Source organism: Hyla sarda, chromosome 7 (assembly GCF_029499605.1).
Source record: "Hyla sarda isolate aHylSar1 chromosome 7, aHylSar1.hap1, whole genome shotgun sequence".
NCBI lineage: Eukaryota > Metazoa > Chordata > Amphibia > Anura > Hylidae > Hyla > Hyla sarda.
In genome coordinates this window covers 163,177,389-163,194,499 of record NC_079195.1, presented here as the reverse complement: position 1 = coordinate 163,194,499, position 17,111 = coordinate 163,177,389, and the positions used below count along the sequence as shown (strand labels likewise).

The 17,111-nt window shown below is 41.5% G+C and overlaps 1 protein-coding gene across 4 annotated transcripts in view; it reads left to right on the top strand.

Moving 5' to 3' along the window:
- Positions 1–17,111, top strand: part of PATL1 (PAT1 homolog 1, processing body mRNA decay factor) — a 169,100-nt gene that overhangs the window by 98,668 nt on the left and 53,321 nt on the right. For all 4 annotated transcript variants that reach the window (XM_056531171.1, XM_056531169.1, XM_056531170.1 and 1 more), the window contains exons 11-16: positions 315–438; positions 5,839–5,936; positions 6,024–6,083; positions 6,760–6,908; positions 16,322–16,481; positions 16,556–16,696. In XM_056531171.1, coding sequence (XP_056387146.1) covers positions 315–438; positions 5,839–5,936; positions 6,024–6,083; positions 6,760–6,908; positions 16,322–16,481; positions 16,556–16,696 — 732 coding nt within the window. The remainder of the gene's footprint in view (positions 1–314; positions 439–5,838; positions 5,937–6,023; positions 6,084–6,759; positions 6,909–16,321; positions 16,482–16,555; positions 16,697–17,111) is intronic.

Genomic DNA, 17,111 nt, shown 5'->3' with positions numbered 1-17,111 from the left:
TGGCTGCGGGAGCCTGTAGGTGTCTGACTTTTCATACTAACAGATGAAAAACTGATGCAAACGGATGACATTCTGTGGCATCTTTTGCATCAGTTTGCATCCGTTAGTAGTATGGTCCATTTAGGAGGCAGTGACGGGAGAAAAGTGGGACGGAAGTAAACGGCCGTGTGAACCTAGCCTAACTTGGTTCATCGTACACTTGTGTGCATGTGTTAGCCTTATGTAAAAGTAAAAATGTGGCCTTTTGGTTTCTAACGTGCAGGCAATAATACAAAAAATATGATTTAATTGTTACATATCTTTGTTAAATTCAGAATTACTTTGAGAAGCTCGAAAAGCTTTCTTCTAGTCAAGACAGGCCAAGTGAGGGTCCAAAGAAAGAAAGGACAAAACTAATCACACCGCAGGTAGCCAAACTGGAGCATACCTACAAACCAGGTGAGTAGTTAAAATGAGGAAAGCAGGTTGGTTTAGTGGCTATGGACACATTTGCAATGGATTTTATTTGTTTCATTTGCAAACTGATGCAAGTTTCAAAATAGTCATCATTAAAGATGTCCTAACTTATTAGCTGGTGCTAAGAGAAAGAGAACAAAGTCAGTTTTCAGGGGGGGCATACATGTACATAGAAAGACAACAGCTAATACAGCAAAAAAAATTCATAAAGATTTATGGAAAAAAGGTATAAATGCACCATAATTAGTATAATGCTAGATGCTTTTAAAATGTGTGATAGACTTTGTCTGGAATCATTACAAGAAGCACTTGCAATATATTGTCTGCATATTAAGGGAATCTTATACATGGGGTAGACACTAGCCTGGAAGTACTCTTCCTCATATCACTTTAAAAGTACGTTTACAATTTTAGTACTTATCATTGTGTATGTACGGCCTGAATTTACAAGAACATTTTTGTTTAAGAGGCTTGTCTACACTTATTTATTTTTTGTCTTCCCTATGTTTCCTAAATAAATATAACACAGGTGATGATTATGTCAGAAGTCAGCTTTTCCATTTCAGCCTACAGCCATCACTATTAGTAGGAATTGATACTGGAAGTTTGCAGAGGATATTGTGGACTAATTGTTTGTGGGACATCTATTAGGCAATACCAGGGATGAGAGCAGAGCTTTCCTAATGGGGTCTGCCCATGAATACTAGTAAAGCACTATTCCTATCTGATCACAGGGAATCTGACTGCCGGGTCCTCTCACAATCTCCAGAACAGGAAATAGAGGCTCCCCTGCGAAGGGGGAACCAATCTTCCTTGAGAACAAAGCAGTGCAGGAACTACAACTTTATTCAGTATGGGAGTCGACTGTAGTGCACACACAACTGCTTTTTTGTTCTCAGGGGAGACTTTGTATGTGGTTCTGGAGATCATAGGAGATCCCAACAGTCTGACTCTCCCACAATCAGATAACTATCCCCTATCCTGAGGATAGGGAATAACTAGCATTTGTGTGCACACCAGCCAAAATATGCTAGTGCTTGGGCCTTACTATTGGTCATAGTCCATACAAAAAAAATGTCTCCTAAACTCTGTAGAAATTTAAACTTAGCATAAATTGGTCTGGGCAGTGTATCACGATTCCCATTAAAATTGCCCTACCATGCATACAGGGAGAGACTGTTTTAGAGTAATGTTTGCTAAGCAGTTTTGTGTATGGGTTATAGACATTAAAGGGAACCTGTTGGAGCCTTTTAAGAAGTATAAAAGCCCCACCAACAAGATGTAGCAGTTACTTTAACCCATTAACCTGTTAAGGACCCAGGGCATACCTGTACGTCCTGAGTCTGCTCCCGATCTATAACGCGTGGCCCCGCGTCATAGCGGGTCGGGCCCGGCCTCTAACAACGGCCGGTACCCGTGGCTAATAGCGCGCAGCATTGATCGCGGTGCCGCGCGCTATTAACCCTTTAGACGCGGCGTTCAAAGTTGAAAGCCGCGTCTAAAATGAAAGTGAAACCATGCCGGTTAGCTCAGGGAGTTGTTCGGGATAGCCGCGGCGAAATCGCGGCATCCCGAACAGCTTACAACATGACAGCTGGAGGATCCCTACCTGCCTCCTCGCTGTCCGATCGCCGAATTACTGCTCAGTGCCTGAGATCCAGGCATGAGCAGTCAAGTGGCAGAATCAACGATCAGTGGTTTCTTATGAGAAACCAGTGATCAATGTAAAAGATCAGTATGTGCAGTGTTATAGGTCCCTATGGGAGCTATAACATTGCAAAAAAAAAGTGAATAAAGATCTTTAGCTCCGTCCCCTTTTAAAAGTTTGAATCACCCCCCTTTTCCCATTAAAAAAAAAAAAAAAAACCGGCGTAAATAAAAGTATACATATGTGGTATCGCCGTGTGTGGAAATGTCCGAATTATAAAAATAATTGTTAATTAAACCGCACAGTCAATGGCGTACGTGCAAAAAAATTCCAAAGTCCAAAATAGTGCATTTTTGGTCACTTTTTATATCATGAAAAAATGAATAAAAACCGATCAAAAAGTCCGATCAATACAAAAATGGTACCGCTAAAAAGTTCAGATCACAAAAAATGAGCCTTCATACCGCCCCATACACGAAAAAATCAAAAAGTTATAGGGGTCAGAATATGACAATTTTAAACGTATACATTTTCCTGCATGTAGTTTAGATTTTTTCCAAAAGTACGACAAAATCAAACCTATATAAGTAGGGTATCATTTTAATCGTGTGGACCTACAGAATAAAGAGAAGGTGTAATTTTTACCGAAAAATTTACTACGTAGAAGCGGAAGCCCCCAAAAGTTACAAAATGGTGTTTTTTTTTTTCAATTTTGTCTCACATGGATTATTTTTTTCCGTTTCGCCATAGATTTTTGGGTAAAATGACTGACGTCATTACAAAGTAGAATTGGTGGTGCAAAAAATAAGCCATCAAATGGATTTTTAGGTGAAAAATTGAGAGTTATGACTTTTTAAAGGTAAGGAGGAAAAAACTAAAATGCAAAAACGGAAAAATCCAGGGTCCTTAACCCCTTAAGGACGCAGGACGTAAATGTACGTCCTGGTGAGGTGGTACTTAACGCACCAGGACGTACATTTACGTCCTGTGCATAACCGCGGGCATCGGAGCGATGCCAGTGTCATGCGTGGCTAATCCCGGCTGCTGATCGCAGCCAGGGACCCGCCGGCAATGGCCGACGCCCGCGATCTCGCGGGCGTCCGCCATTAACCCCTCAGGTGCCAGGATCAATACAGATCCCGGCATCTGCGGCAGTGCGCGATTTCAATGAATTATCGGATCGCCCGCAGCGCTGCTGCGGGGATCCGATCATTCAGAACGCTGCACGGAGGTCCCCTCACCTTCCTCCTTCCGGCGTCTCCTGCTCTGGTCTGAGATCGAGCAGACCAGAGCAGAAGATCGCCGATAACACTGATCTGTTCTATCTCCTTTACATAGAACAGATCAGTATTAGCAATCATGGTATTGCTATGAATAGTCCCCTATGGGGACTATTCAAGTGTAAAAAAAAATGTAAAAAAAAGTGAAAAATCCCCTCCCAATAAAAAAGTAAAACGTCCGTTTTTTCATATTTTACCCCCAAAAAGCGTAAAAAATAAATTTTTTACACATATTTGGTATTGCCGCGTGTGTAAATGTCCGAACTATTAAAATAAAATGTAAATGATCCCGTACGGTGAACGGCGTGAACGAAAGTCAAAAATTGCTACTTTTTTAAATACATTTTATTTAAAAAAATTATAAAAAATGTATTAAGTTTTTTATAGGCAAATGTGGTATCAAAAAAAAGTACAGATCATGGCGCAAAAAATGAGCCCTCATACCGCCACTTATACGGAAAAATAAAAAAGTTAGAGGTCATCAAAATAAAGGGATTATAAACGTACTAATTTGGTTAAAAAGTTTGTCATTACAAAGGACAACTGGTCGCGCAAAAAACAAGCCCTCATACTAGTCTGTGGATGAAAATATAAAAGAGTTATGATTTTTAGAAGGCGAGGAAGAAAAAATGAAAAAGTAAAAATTTTATTGTCTGAGTCCTTAAGGCCAAAATGGGCTGAGTTCTTTAGGGGTTAAGGAGTTAAGGACCAGGCCAATTTTATTTTTGCATTTTCGTTTTTTCCTCCTCGCCTTCTAAAAATCATAACTCTTTTATATTATCATCCACAGACCCATATGAGGGCTTGTTTTATGCGTGACCAATTTAACTTTGTAATGACATCACTCATTTTGCATAAAATGTATGGCACAATCCAAAAAAATATGAATGTGGAGAAATTAAAAAGAAAACTGCAATTTAGCAAATTTTGGAAGGTTTTGTTTTCACGCTGTACACTTTATGGTAAAAATGACATGTGTTCTTTATTCTGTGGGTCAATACGATTAAAATGATACCCATGTTATATGCTTTTCTATTATTGTACCGCTTTGAAAAAAAATCTCAAACTTTTTTAACAAAATAAGTATGTTTAAAATTGCCCTATTTTGACCCCCTATAACGTTCTCATTTTTTCAGTATACGGGGCGATATGAGGGCAAATTTTTGGCGCCACGATCTGTAGATTTTAACAGTACCACTTTTACTCATATTTAATCACTTTTTTAAAATTTTTTGTTGGAATGAAATTTGACAAAAAAGCTGCAATTTTTTTAATATTTTTTTACATTTACACCATTCACCATACGGGATAATTATCATTATATTATGATAGTTCCGACATTTACGCACACTTTCTGTACCAAACATGTTCATTGAGGTTTTTTTAAAGCTTTTTTGGGATAGGAAAAAGGGGCTATTAAAATTTTTATTTTACTTTTATAGTAAATAGGGGACTATTTACAGCAATCATTAGATTGCATATACTGAACAGTGCTATGTATAGGCATAGTACTGATCAGTATTATCGGCAAACTTCTACTCGATCTCAGACCAGTGCAGAAGACCCCAGGATGACAGCTGGAGCAGGTAAGGGGACCTCCTGCCGCCATGCTGGATGATCAGATCACCGCGGCACGTGGAAATTTACTCCAGACCTTCTGTGTGCTTTATCTTATAAGGATAGGAAATTGCAAGATACAAAATCTTTGACAGCTGGGGTATTCTGTATACCTAAACACTTGAAGGGGTTATCCAGTTATTTATTTGTTTTTTAAATTTCCATTCTGCCCAGGCTGCAAAAAAAAATAACAAACCACCCAGAGTGAGCCGATATGTCTCCTGTCCTTCAACCTTCTGGGGCCCGACATGTAACACTACGCCAAGCTTTTCTTTGGCTGCCACGATGTACTATCTCAGCTGGTGATACACTCATGGGGGATAGATTACATATTTTAGTCTCTAGGGTGTATCATGATTGGCGACAACATTTTCCAAGTGGGTCCCTAGACCTTAAAGTGTCCTAGCGACATGTCAAAAATTTTGATAGGCGGGGGTCTGCGAGATCAGGGGAATGAGCTGCGAGAAGACCCAGCTGCTGCGCACTACTCTCCTCCTGCCTATGTCATGTGACACTCTTATAGACTTACATGTAAAGTTTTTCTCGATTTACTTTGATACGGAACCAGGAGACAACGTGCCAAGTGCGAACTTCTCCCAACTTGTTCTCCTGCTCTGCGAAGGTCTGAACATTCAGACCCCTGCCGATCAAAACTTGTGGACTGGTTGCTAGGAAATGTCAATAGTCTTGCATAATGACAGGCATGTAAAAAAAAATCTTTAAATGGCCACTAATTTTAGAGACTTGGTGTTTGTATACATACGGTAGTTAAATTTGTCCTTTTTATTTATTTGGTTACTTAATTGTAATAACACAAGATTAATTTAAAATTCACAGTGCAGTTTGAAGGCTCCCTTGGGAAGCTGACAGTGTCTAGTGTGAACAACCCTCGAAAGATGATTGACGCTGTGGCAACTCATCGCACTGATGAAGAGGTGAACTATCATCCAGATTCTCTTGTCACTGCAAATGTTAAAAAGTAAAAAAAAAAATAATAATTTAAATGTATTTATTTATTACAGGAAACTCGGGAGAAGCAAGTGCGTGACAAAAGACGGCAGACTCTTGTCGTCATTGAAAAGGTTTGCTTTCTTTATTTATTTATTTTTTTTTTGTTTGTGGACAATAAAAAGAATAAAGAGAACAGGAGGGCCCCACCCAACTTTGTTGCTGTGTCTGAGCTATGGTTCTCTAAGCTCCAATAAACTGGGCTCTCTGTGGACTGTACTTTTTCTCATTTTCTGTGTGATTTATTAGTTCCGCTTATAAAGAACATTCATGTTTCCAGATATCTACAGACAAGTGAGAATTTTCAGTTGTTTATTGCTGGTGTTGTCTCACAGTTCATCCATGTGTTGAGATAAAATATGCCATTTGTTTTTTGGAACCTTGGTAATAAGATTTTTCAGTCCGCTAGCTGATTTTTTTTATGACATTTATTCCACATAAATATTACTTTACTAATGAAAACTCTGTCCTTCCTGAATCTCTAACCTTGGGGCCTGAAATATTGTTAACTCTGTAGATGCTGTTTCATGGTTGTTTGGACTAACCACCCTTTCTCTTGATTTACACCATATATACCCTAACAGTTGGGTGCCCCTGGCTCTCAAGCTTGTGAGCATATCCTTGTAATCACATTAAAGGCTTAGACTCATCTTGAGGACATTAGTGACCTTTATGACCTTTTGAGGTTACTTACAATTAGTGCTTTGGTTCAGCTGATCAGTGGGCATGGCCCGACACTCTTGGTTGCAGGCATTTTCTGTACTGTTAGAGCTGGAAGACTTTGATCGCCGTTTTTCCCTCTGTTGTGAAGATGACGAGCGGGAAGCACTGACTGAAGAACGCAGGCAAAAGCTGCAGCATCTCTGTGACATCCTCAAGGTTAAGGAAGGAAATGAAAGGTAAATCTTTGCGAATATGGATAATACCCATTGGAAAAGTTATCAAATCTGCCAAAAGGAGAAAAGTGTAGCAATTTCCCATGGCAATTAATCATATTACTCCTTTTCATTTTCCAGAAGGCTTCTAAACAATAAAAACGGAAAGACTATTGGTTTCACTGGGCATTTCCATATTGCACTTGCACAATTCTTTCATTTATTTAGGGCTTATAATGGCAAGTATGTCCATGAAGGTGCAAGTATTCTTGTTTACCGATATTGCTTAGTGATGTAAACGTGAAAGGGATATTCTCATCTTGATAAAATATTGCTTCCGAACCTTCCCTTTGGCCTGCTCGCAGCAATGGCAAAAACAGCAGAACCTGGCAGTCTACACAGTTTGTGTAACTCCCATTGACTTAAGAATCATATGTCACCCCATACTCCTTACTGTGCTATTTTTTTTTTTGCTGAAAACAATCTAAATTAACACTTTATAATTCAGTAGCCAGTGTCCCGGAGGCGACCACAAACTGCGCACACAGGGCTGCTGCCAGCCGAGTAGCCCTGTGTATCAATCAAAAGCCGGTGATTTTGGGGTGAGAGGCTTGTTGGCGCAGCTCCAGGACACTGGCTACAGAATTCAAAAGTGCTTTTTTTAGCTTGTTTTTAGCCACATAACAAAATAAAGATATGTAAGGAAATGGCACAGTAAGGAGTATGTGCTTATGGGGCTAGTTTACAGTGATCATTTAAGGTAACAGATGCTCTTTAACCCCTTAAGGGCAATGTACGTCCTGATGTGGTGGTACTTAACGCACCAGGACGTACATTTACGTCCTGTACATGGCACAAACACCAGAACGGTGCTCGCATCATGCACGGCAGTTTCGACTGCCATCAGCAGCCAGGGGCCAGTCGGTAATGGCGGACATCAGTGATCGCTGTAATGTTCGCCATTTACCCTTCAGATGCCATGATCAATACAGATCATGGCATCTGCGGCAATGTGGGTGTTATATTGGATGTTTGGATCGCCCGCGGCACTGCCGTGGGGATCCGATCATCCAAAATGGCAGACGGAGGTCCCCTCGCCTACCTCCGCTGCTCTCCTGGTGTCTTCTGGGCTGACATCAAGCAGAGCAGAAGATTGCCGATAATACTTATCAGTGCTATGCCTATGCATAGCACTGTTCAGTATGTGCAATCTAATGGGGACATAAAATGTGTAAAAAATAAATAAATAAATAAAAAGCTTAAGAAAATGTGAAAAATCCCTCCCCCAATAAAAATGTAAATCGCCCATTTTTACCTCTGTCAGAAACTGTCCAGAGCAGGATTGGTTTGCTACAGAGATTTGCTCTTAATCTGGACAGTTCCTGACATGGACAGAGCTGTCAGCAGAGAGCACTGTGGTCAGACAGAAAATAAATTAAAAAAGAAAATAACTTCCTGTGGAGCATATCGCAGCTGATATGTACGGCAAGGATTGAGATTTTTAAATAGAAGTAATGTACAAATCTGTTAAACTTTCAGGCACCAGTTGATTTAAAAAATATATATATTTTCCAGTGGAGTAACCCTTTAACCCCTTAAGGACTCAGCCCATTTTGGCCTTAAGGACTCAGACAATTTAATTTTTACGTTTTCATTTTTTCCTCCTCGCCTTCTAAAAATCATAACTCTTTTATATTTTCATCCACAGACTAGTATGAGGGCTTGTTTTTTGCGCGACCAGTTGTCCTTTGTAATGACATCACTCATTATATCATAAAATGTATGGCGCAACCAAAAAACACTATTTTTGTGGGGAAATTAAAACGAAAAACGCAATTTTGCTAATTTTGGAAGGTTTTGTTTTCACGCCGTACAATTTCTGGTAAAAATGACGTGTTCTTTATTCTGAGGGTCAATACGATTAAAATGATACCCATTATTATATACTTTTGTATTATTGTTGCGCTTAAAAAAAATCACAAACTTTTTAACCAAATTAGTACGTTTATAATCCCTTTATTTTGATGACCTATAACTTTTTATTTTTCAGTATAAGCGGCGGTATGGGGGCTCATTTTATGCACCATGATCTGTACTTTTTTTTGATACCACATTTGTATATAAAAAACTTTTAATACATTTTTTATAATTTTTTTTTAATAAAATGTATTAAAAAAGTAGGAATTTTGGACTTTTTAAATTTTTTTACGTTCACGCCGTTCACCGTACGGGATCATTAACATTTTATTTTAATAGTTCGGACATTTACGCATGCGGCGATACCAAATATGTCTATAAAAAATGTTTTTTACGCTTTTTGGGGGTAAAATAGGAAAAAAACGGACGTTTTACTTTTTTATTGGGGGAGGGGATTTTTCACTTTTTTTTTACTTTTACATTTTTTTACATTTTTTTTTACACTTGAATAGTCCCCATAGGGGACTATTCATAGCAATACCATGATTGCTAATACTGATCTGTTCTATGTATAGGACATAGAACAGATCAGTATTATCGGTCATCTCCTGCTCTGGTCTGCTCGATCACAGACCAGAGCAGGAGACGCCGGGAGCCGCACGGAGGAAGGTGAGGGGACCTCCGTGCGGCGTTATGAATGATCGGATCCCCGCAGCAGCGCTGCGGGCGATCCGATCGTTCATTTTAATCGCGAACTCCCGCAGATGCCGGGATCTGTATTGATCCCGGCACCTGAGGGGTTAATGGCGGACGCCCGCGAGATCGCGGGCGTCGGCCATTGCCGGCGGGTCCCTGGCTGCGATCAGCAGCCGGGATCAGCCGCGCATGACACGGGCATCGCTCCGATGCCCGCGGTTATGCTTAGGACGTAAATGTACGTCCTGGTGCGTTAAGTACCACCTCACCAGGACGTACATTTACGTCCTGCGTCCTTAAGGGGTTAAGGCCAAGATGGGCTTTGTCCTTCAGTGGTTAAAGGGAATCTATCAGCTCTGTATTATGCTCAGATGTCAGTTATTGTGAGCTGCTGCTGCTGCATTGAATGATTGTTGTGCATGGCTTAGTGCTGGAAGCCAAGCCAGTAGATCAATCATGCAGGGAAGGAGGAGATGCGTGCAACGCTTCCTTGGCACTTTTGCTAGGATAGGGTTAAGATGTTAGATCTCCGCGGTCCCGCTGCTGGGGACCCCGGGGATCGCCACTGCGGCACCCCGCTATCATTACTGCACAGAGCGAGTTTGCTCTGTGCGTAATGACGGGAGATACAGGGGCCGGAGCAGCGTGACGTCATGGCTCCGACCCTCGTGACATCACGGCCTGTCCCCTTAATGCAAGTCTATGGCAGGGGGCATGACGACCGCCACGCCCTTCCCATAGACTGGTATTGACGGGGGCGGGCTGTGATGTCACGAGGGGCGGAGCCGTGACGTAACTATGCTCCGGCCCCTGTATTGCCCGTCATTACGTGCAGAGCGATCTCGCTCTGCGCAGTAATGATAGCGGGGTCCCCAGCAGCGGGACCCCGGCGATCTGACATCTTATCCCCCTATCCTTTGGATAGGGGATAAGATGTCTAGGGGCGGAGTACCCCTTTAAAGGAAAACTGTCAGTCTGGTCACCAATACACTGGTTTATAGTGTGGGTGTACAGGAGTCCAACGAGTGGTCACTTACTTAAATATGTCCAGTAGGTCCTGAGATGTCCCCCCCCCCCCCCCCCCCCTCAGAAAATTCTCTGCTAAATTTACACCCGCTTAATTTACATATTTGTCTGTGACTCCACTTCATTAGGCTGCAAATTGAGCGGGTGGAGCCCCGCCTCTTGCTCAGCTCAAGTGTTAATAAAGCATTGCTGAGCTGATGAAGGCACGACTCCCTGCATAATTCATGTACTGAGCTCTGCTTCTAGCACTTGTCCGTGCACGTTAATGAGTTAAGGCAGGGAGGAAGACTACAAGTTGCAATGCCTCCTTGACTCTTGAGCTCTGAGCATGCTATAGAGATCACAACTTACCTTAATCGGAAGTTGAATTAACTCCTTAAGGACATGCACAGTAAATGCACAGCGCTGCACCAAGTAACTTCATGTACAGCGCCTTACATTTATGGCATGTGGTAACAAGCCCCATACATGGTAAGCTCTGGCTGCGTCAATGATAGTGGACATCAGTGATACCACTAATGACCATTAACCCCATAGATGCCGTAATAAATGGCGATCATAGTAACATAGTTCATAAAGTTGAAAAAAGACCAGAGTCCATCAAGTTCAACCTATATCCCTAATGAGTACCTACTGAGTTGATCCAGAGGAAGGCAAAAAATCATCATACTCGAGGTAAAAAAAATTCCTTCCCGACTCAAAATATGGCAATCAGAATAGATCCCTAGATCAACCTTCTGTCCCTATAGATCTAGAATCCAAAAATGCATCCAGACACCTTTTAAATTTTTTTTACCGCGTGAACCATGACCACCTGCTCAGGCAGAGAGTTCCACAGTCTCACTGCTCTTTCAGTAAAGAATCCCCATCTATGGTGGTGTAGAAACCTTCTTTCCTCTAAACGTAGAGGATGCCCCCTTGTTATAGATACAGTCCTGGGTATAAATAGATCATGGGAGAGATCTTTGTATGATCCCCTGATATATTTATGCATAGTTATGCATAAATATATAGTTCTTTTTTCTAAACTAAATAACCCTAATTCTGATAATCTTTCTGGGTACTGTAGTCCTCCCATTCCCCGTATTACCCTGGTTGCCCGTCTTTGAACCCTCTCCAGCTCCACTATATCTTTCTTGTACACTGGTGCCCAGTACTGTACACAGTATTCTATGTGTGGTCTGACTAGTGATTTGTACAGCCGTAAAATTATTTCCTTGTCGTGGGCATCTATGCCCCTTGATACAGCTAAATTTACTGTTAACGAACATCGCTGGTTATGTATACTAGATTTAAAGGGACAGAACATTGATCCAGGGATTTATTCTGACTGCCATATTTGGAGTCGTAAAGGAATTTTTAGTATAAGGGTTTTTTTGCCTTCCTCTGGATCAACTCAGTAGGGACTCATTAGGGATATAGGTTGAACTTGATGGACCCTCGTCTTTTTTCAACATTATGAACTATGTAACTAAAACTCCCAAGTCCTTTTCCACATCAGTGTGTCCCAAGTGTGCTCCCATTAATTCATAATCCCAGCCCGGATTTTCTTCCCCACGTGCATTACCTTACATTTATCGGTGTTGAACCTCATCTGCCACTTCCCAGCCCAAACCTCCAACCTATCCAGATCCATTTGTAACAGTGCACTGTCCTCTACAGTGTTTACCACTTTACAGAGTTTAGTATCATCTGCAAAGATTGCTATTTTACTATTTAGCCCCTCTACAAGGTCATTAATAATGATATTAAATAGGACAGGACCCAAGACTGACCCTAATCAGAATAAGTACCATTAATAACCACCCTCTGTTTCCTATCACTGAGCCAGTTACTTACCCACTTACACACATTCTCCCCCAGCCCAATTCTTCTCATTTTATGCACCAATCTTTTATGTGGCACCGTATCAAATGCTTTGGAAAAATCCAGATATACGACATCCAGTGATTCCCCCTAGTCCAGTCTGGAGCTCACCTCCTCATAAAAGCTTTGCGAGTGTCTGTTAAGTGCAAATGGCTGCCGGAGGTATCTTACCTTCCTCCGGCATGCAGGATCGCCAAGCTTCTTATGCAGCCTGGAGATCCAGGCTATACAAGTTCATCGCTGATAGTACTTATTAGTACTATGCTATTACATAGTACTGAGCAATATATCACAATCTTATGATTGCTATTAAAAGTCCTTTATGGGGGCTTAAAGAGTATAAATAAAAACAAGTTTAAATATATAACACCCCCCAATACAAATATAAATGATCCCCTTTTTCTAAAATATAAAAAGTAATAACATTTAAAGAACACTTCATATCTTGAATCTCTGCATGCTTAATTGTCCAATCAATTAAAATAAAATGTTTATTATCCCGCACAGTGAACGGCGTAAATGTGAGAAAAATTTGAGAATTGCTGATTTTTTTGGTCACATCACAAAAAATCATAAATTTCCATCAAAACAAAAATGGTACTGATAAAAACTACAGATCACGGCGCAAAAAATGAGCCCTCATACAGCCCTGTATACAGAATTTTTTTTTTTAAAGCATATAAACATGGATATAATCTTAATCGTATTAACCCACAGAATGAATAAAAACATGGCAGTTTGACCATTAAGTACACGGTGTAAAAACAATACCCCTTAAAAGTTGCAAAATGGCAGTCTTTTAAATTTGTTACCAAAAAAACTATTTTGGGGTGCATTTTATGGTAAAATGAAAGATGTCATTGCAACGTACAATTGGTCGCACAAAAAACAAGCCCTCATATGGGTCTCTAGATGGAAAAAAAGTTGTATGTGAGGAGGAAAAAACTAAAATGCAAAAATGTAATTGTCTCTTTCCTTAAGGGGTTAACAGTGATGAATTGGGAGCTACACTGTTTACATAACTTCAGGAGCCTAACTAATGGAGCTGAATTTAGGCAGGTTGTATACTAGGTTCCAGTTAAGGTAAACCTTGTGTCTGCTTTGTTATAGTAGGTTCCCATTATTTAACCCCTAACCAACGCTGGACATGTATACACTTCCAGGGAGGATGAACTGTCCCACACCTGGACACGTATACACATCCATGGTTCTCGTGGGTTCTGCCCAGTGTACCCACGAGATTGTGGCAGGGACCCTGCTGCACTGCCAGGACCGAAGTTTAACCCTTACAGCCGCAGTCGGAAGCGACCACAAACTGTAAGGAGTTTGACAGATGGAGGGGACTCCCTCTGTCTTTTTCTAGCAGCATCCCACACAGCAGCATCCCACAACAATTGCGGGGTGCTGCTGCTTATCTGGGCAGCCATGGGTCTTTCAAAGGCCCCCGGGTCTACCTCAGGTAAATGCCAGCAATATGCCCATTACTGCAATGCTTTGGAATACTATAAATTCCAAGGTATAAAAAAAAAAAGTGTAAAAGGTAAAAAAAATAATTTGTCGACGTATACTGTATCAGCCCCATTCATTTCCGTGTCCCACAAAATTAGCATATACTAGCGGAAAGCTGAACTAACAGTTAACGGGGTATTCTGCTCCTAGACATTTTATCCCCTATCCAAAGGATAGGGGATAAGATGTCAGATCGCCGCGGTCCCGCGCTGGGGACCCCCGGGATCCCCGCTGCAGCACCGCGCTATCATTACAGCACAGAGAGAGTTCGCTCTGTGCGTAATGACGGGCGATACAGGGGACGGAGCCGCGTGACGTTATGGCGCCGCCCCTCGTGACATCACGGCCCATCACCTTAATGCAAGTCTATGGGAGGGGGCGTGACGACCGCCACGCCCCCTCCCATAGACTTGTATTGAAAGGGGCGGGCCGTGACATCACGAGGGGCGGAGCCGTGACGTAACGATGCTCCGGCCCCTGTACCGCCCATCATTACGTGCAGAGCGAACTCGCTGTGTGCTGTAATGATAGCGCGGTGCCGCAGCGGGGATCCCAGGGGTCCCCAGCAGCGGCACCGCGGCGATCTGACCTCTTATCCCCTATCCTTTGGATAGGGGATAAAATGTCTAGGGGCGGAGTACCCCTTTAAGTTCTGGTGCAGCTAATACTTATTTCTTTCTTAGACAAAAATCTTGCCACATACGGTCACTTGTGGGGGTGCGGTATCATTCTGCCAGCTCCGATCCTTTTCAGGCATGGAGTAGGGTCTATAATTCATATATCCTGAAAGCCAAAGGGGGCTCCTCTCCTTCTGGGTCCTGTCAGGCAACCAAATATGGCCAAAGTGAGGGGTACTGCCCATCCTTGGACAAACAGCGTGATAAAATATAAGGCATATTTCCTCCATTTCAGAAGCAAAGGCCAAATGGCGCTACTCTCCTTTTGGGTCAGGCAACTAAATATGGCCTAAGCTAGGGTATTCCCTAACATGGGACAAGCAGCGTAATAAACCTTGAAAATTTGCTGTGCATTTTATTCATTTCAGAAGCTATTTTTTTTAAATGTATCCCACAAATTATGCATATGTGAAAAAAATATGCACATGTAGCAAAGCAACCAAATTTGGCCTAAGCAGTGGTATTTCCGAACATGGGACGAACAGCATAATAAAATATGGGGTGCATTTCCTCCTTTTCAGGCGCAATGTACAAATATGTCCCACAAATAGTGCAAAAAATGTAAACTTTTTTTTTTTTCCAACAAATGTATCCACTTTACCATTCCAGCCACACAAAAATGACTCAAAGTACTCACTTTTGGTCTAGGTGAATACTTTAGAGGGTGTAGTTTCCAAAATGGGGTCATTTGTGGGTGTCCTGTATGGTACTGGCAGCGAAAAGCCTTTGCAGGAATGAAGTGCAGCCTATGCTCCTTTCAGATGATGCCCTGAAAGCCAAATGGTGCTCCTCTCCTTCTGGGTTCCGCCACCTGGCCAAGGAACCAAATATGACCTAGGTGGGGGTATTTCCGAACACTGGACGAACTGCTCAATAAAATATAGGGTGCATTTCTTTCAATTACAGAAGTGATGTACAAAAAAGTGTCCCACAAATGATGCATTTGTGGAAAAAAAAGCTAATTACATTTTTTTACACTGACTTTTTAACAATTCCTGCCCAAAAAAACTATGGTTTTAAAATACTCACTATACCCCCCTTTCAAATACCTTGAGGGGTCTAGTTTTCAAAATGGGGTCATTTGGGGGGGGGGGGGGGGCGGGGGTTACCTATGGTCTACCACCTCTTTGTTTCTGCAAACATTGCATAGCACATATAAAAAATTGTTAGGCTTCTAATTCATTTTAAATGTTAATTAAAAATAAATGCTGTCAAAATAAAGTAGACATCTGAAGTATGAGTTTCATAAACTATTTTCTTAGTAAGTAGAAATATATGCAACCTATTAGCTTTAAAATAGCAAAAAATAATTTTTTGGGGTTTTTAAATGTTGTGATTTTTTTGCATTGTAAAAGAAACTACAAATATTGGCTTACTTTTACTATGTACATGAAGTACAACTTGTGCCAAAAAAAACAATGTCAGAATTGTTGTGATTTGGCAAAACGTTGCCAGAGTCATTCTCTAATAGTCATACATCCACTATTTGAAAAAACACGCCTGGTCTTTAAGGGGCGTACATGCTTAATGTTTTGATCCTTAAGGGGTTAAAATGGTTACCTGCTCCTTAGCAACACTCTGTAAACTGTTTTCCTGTTTGTCAGCATTCACCATTACTTGTAAACTCCTCAGGATACAAATGACAAATCTGTAAATTTAATTGAGTGAAAGCAGTATTCCTGCTATTGGACATATAGTCCTGGGACATTTGCTATTGCTCAATGACTGTTTGAATTTTGCCCACAGAGTAGCTGAGGAACAGATTGTCCAGATCATGTGCATCAGAAAGGGAAAGCGCCTGGTGGCTAGGATCTTACGTTTCATACCTTTGCAGCCATGCACTTCTTTGATTTCCACTACAGCCCACAGTTTGCCGTTCCTCATCAAGAAGGATGTTCAAGATCAGGTATCTATTCATTACTATACATTTCCAGATCTATAGATTTCCACACATTTGCTTACAGCCAACCTTTTTTTAAGATTCTGCCATGTCTGGCAGCTCCATGTGCCCAAGTGGTTAGCCAGCTGTCTGGATCGGCTATCACTTCCCTGCTACAGTGTCTCTGTGGATCTGGTGTTACTTCCCCTCAACAGCAGCTTACAGTTGTCCTCCAGAACAAGGTAAGTGTGTGGGTGTAGTCCTTAAAATATTAATCTTTTTAGAAAGTCATCCAAACTGTCAAATACAATATGTACCGGTAAGAGGTAATTTTTTCTAAAATATTTTTGTTGTGGAACAGTTAATTGTGATGTAAATGTACCTAAAATAGTGACTCCCCACTCCATGCAACGAGGAGAGTCAGGGTGCCGTTCTGGAGGATGCAAGGGGGTCCCGGACTATACTTATCTATCACAGGTCCCACTACAGCTAGAGTTAGTCTGCTTTCAGTCTCCTGATGCTCATATCTTCTGCCTGCTTCCGAGGCGAGTGTTCAGAACAGGACCTGCTCACTCAACCAGTCATTGGACCTAGCAATGTCCCATCTTGACTAGTGATTCTTTGTGAGCAGGTCCTGCTCTTGTCTCGGGAGAAGGA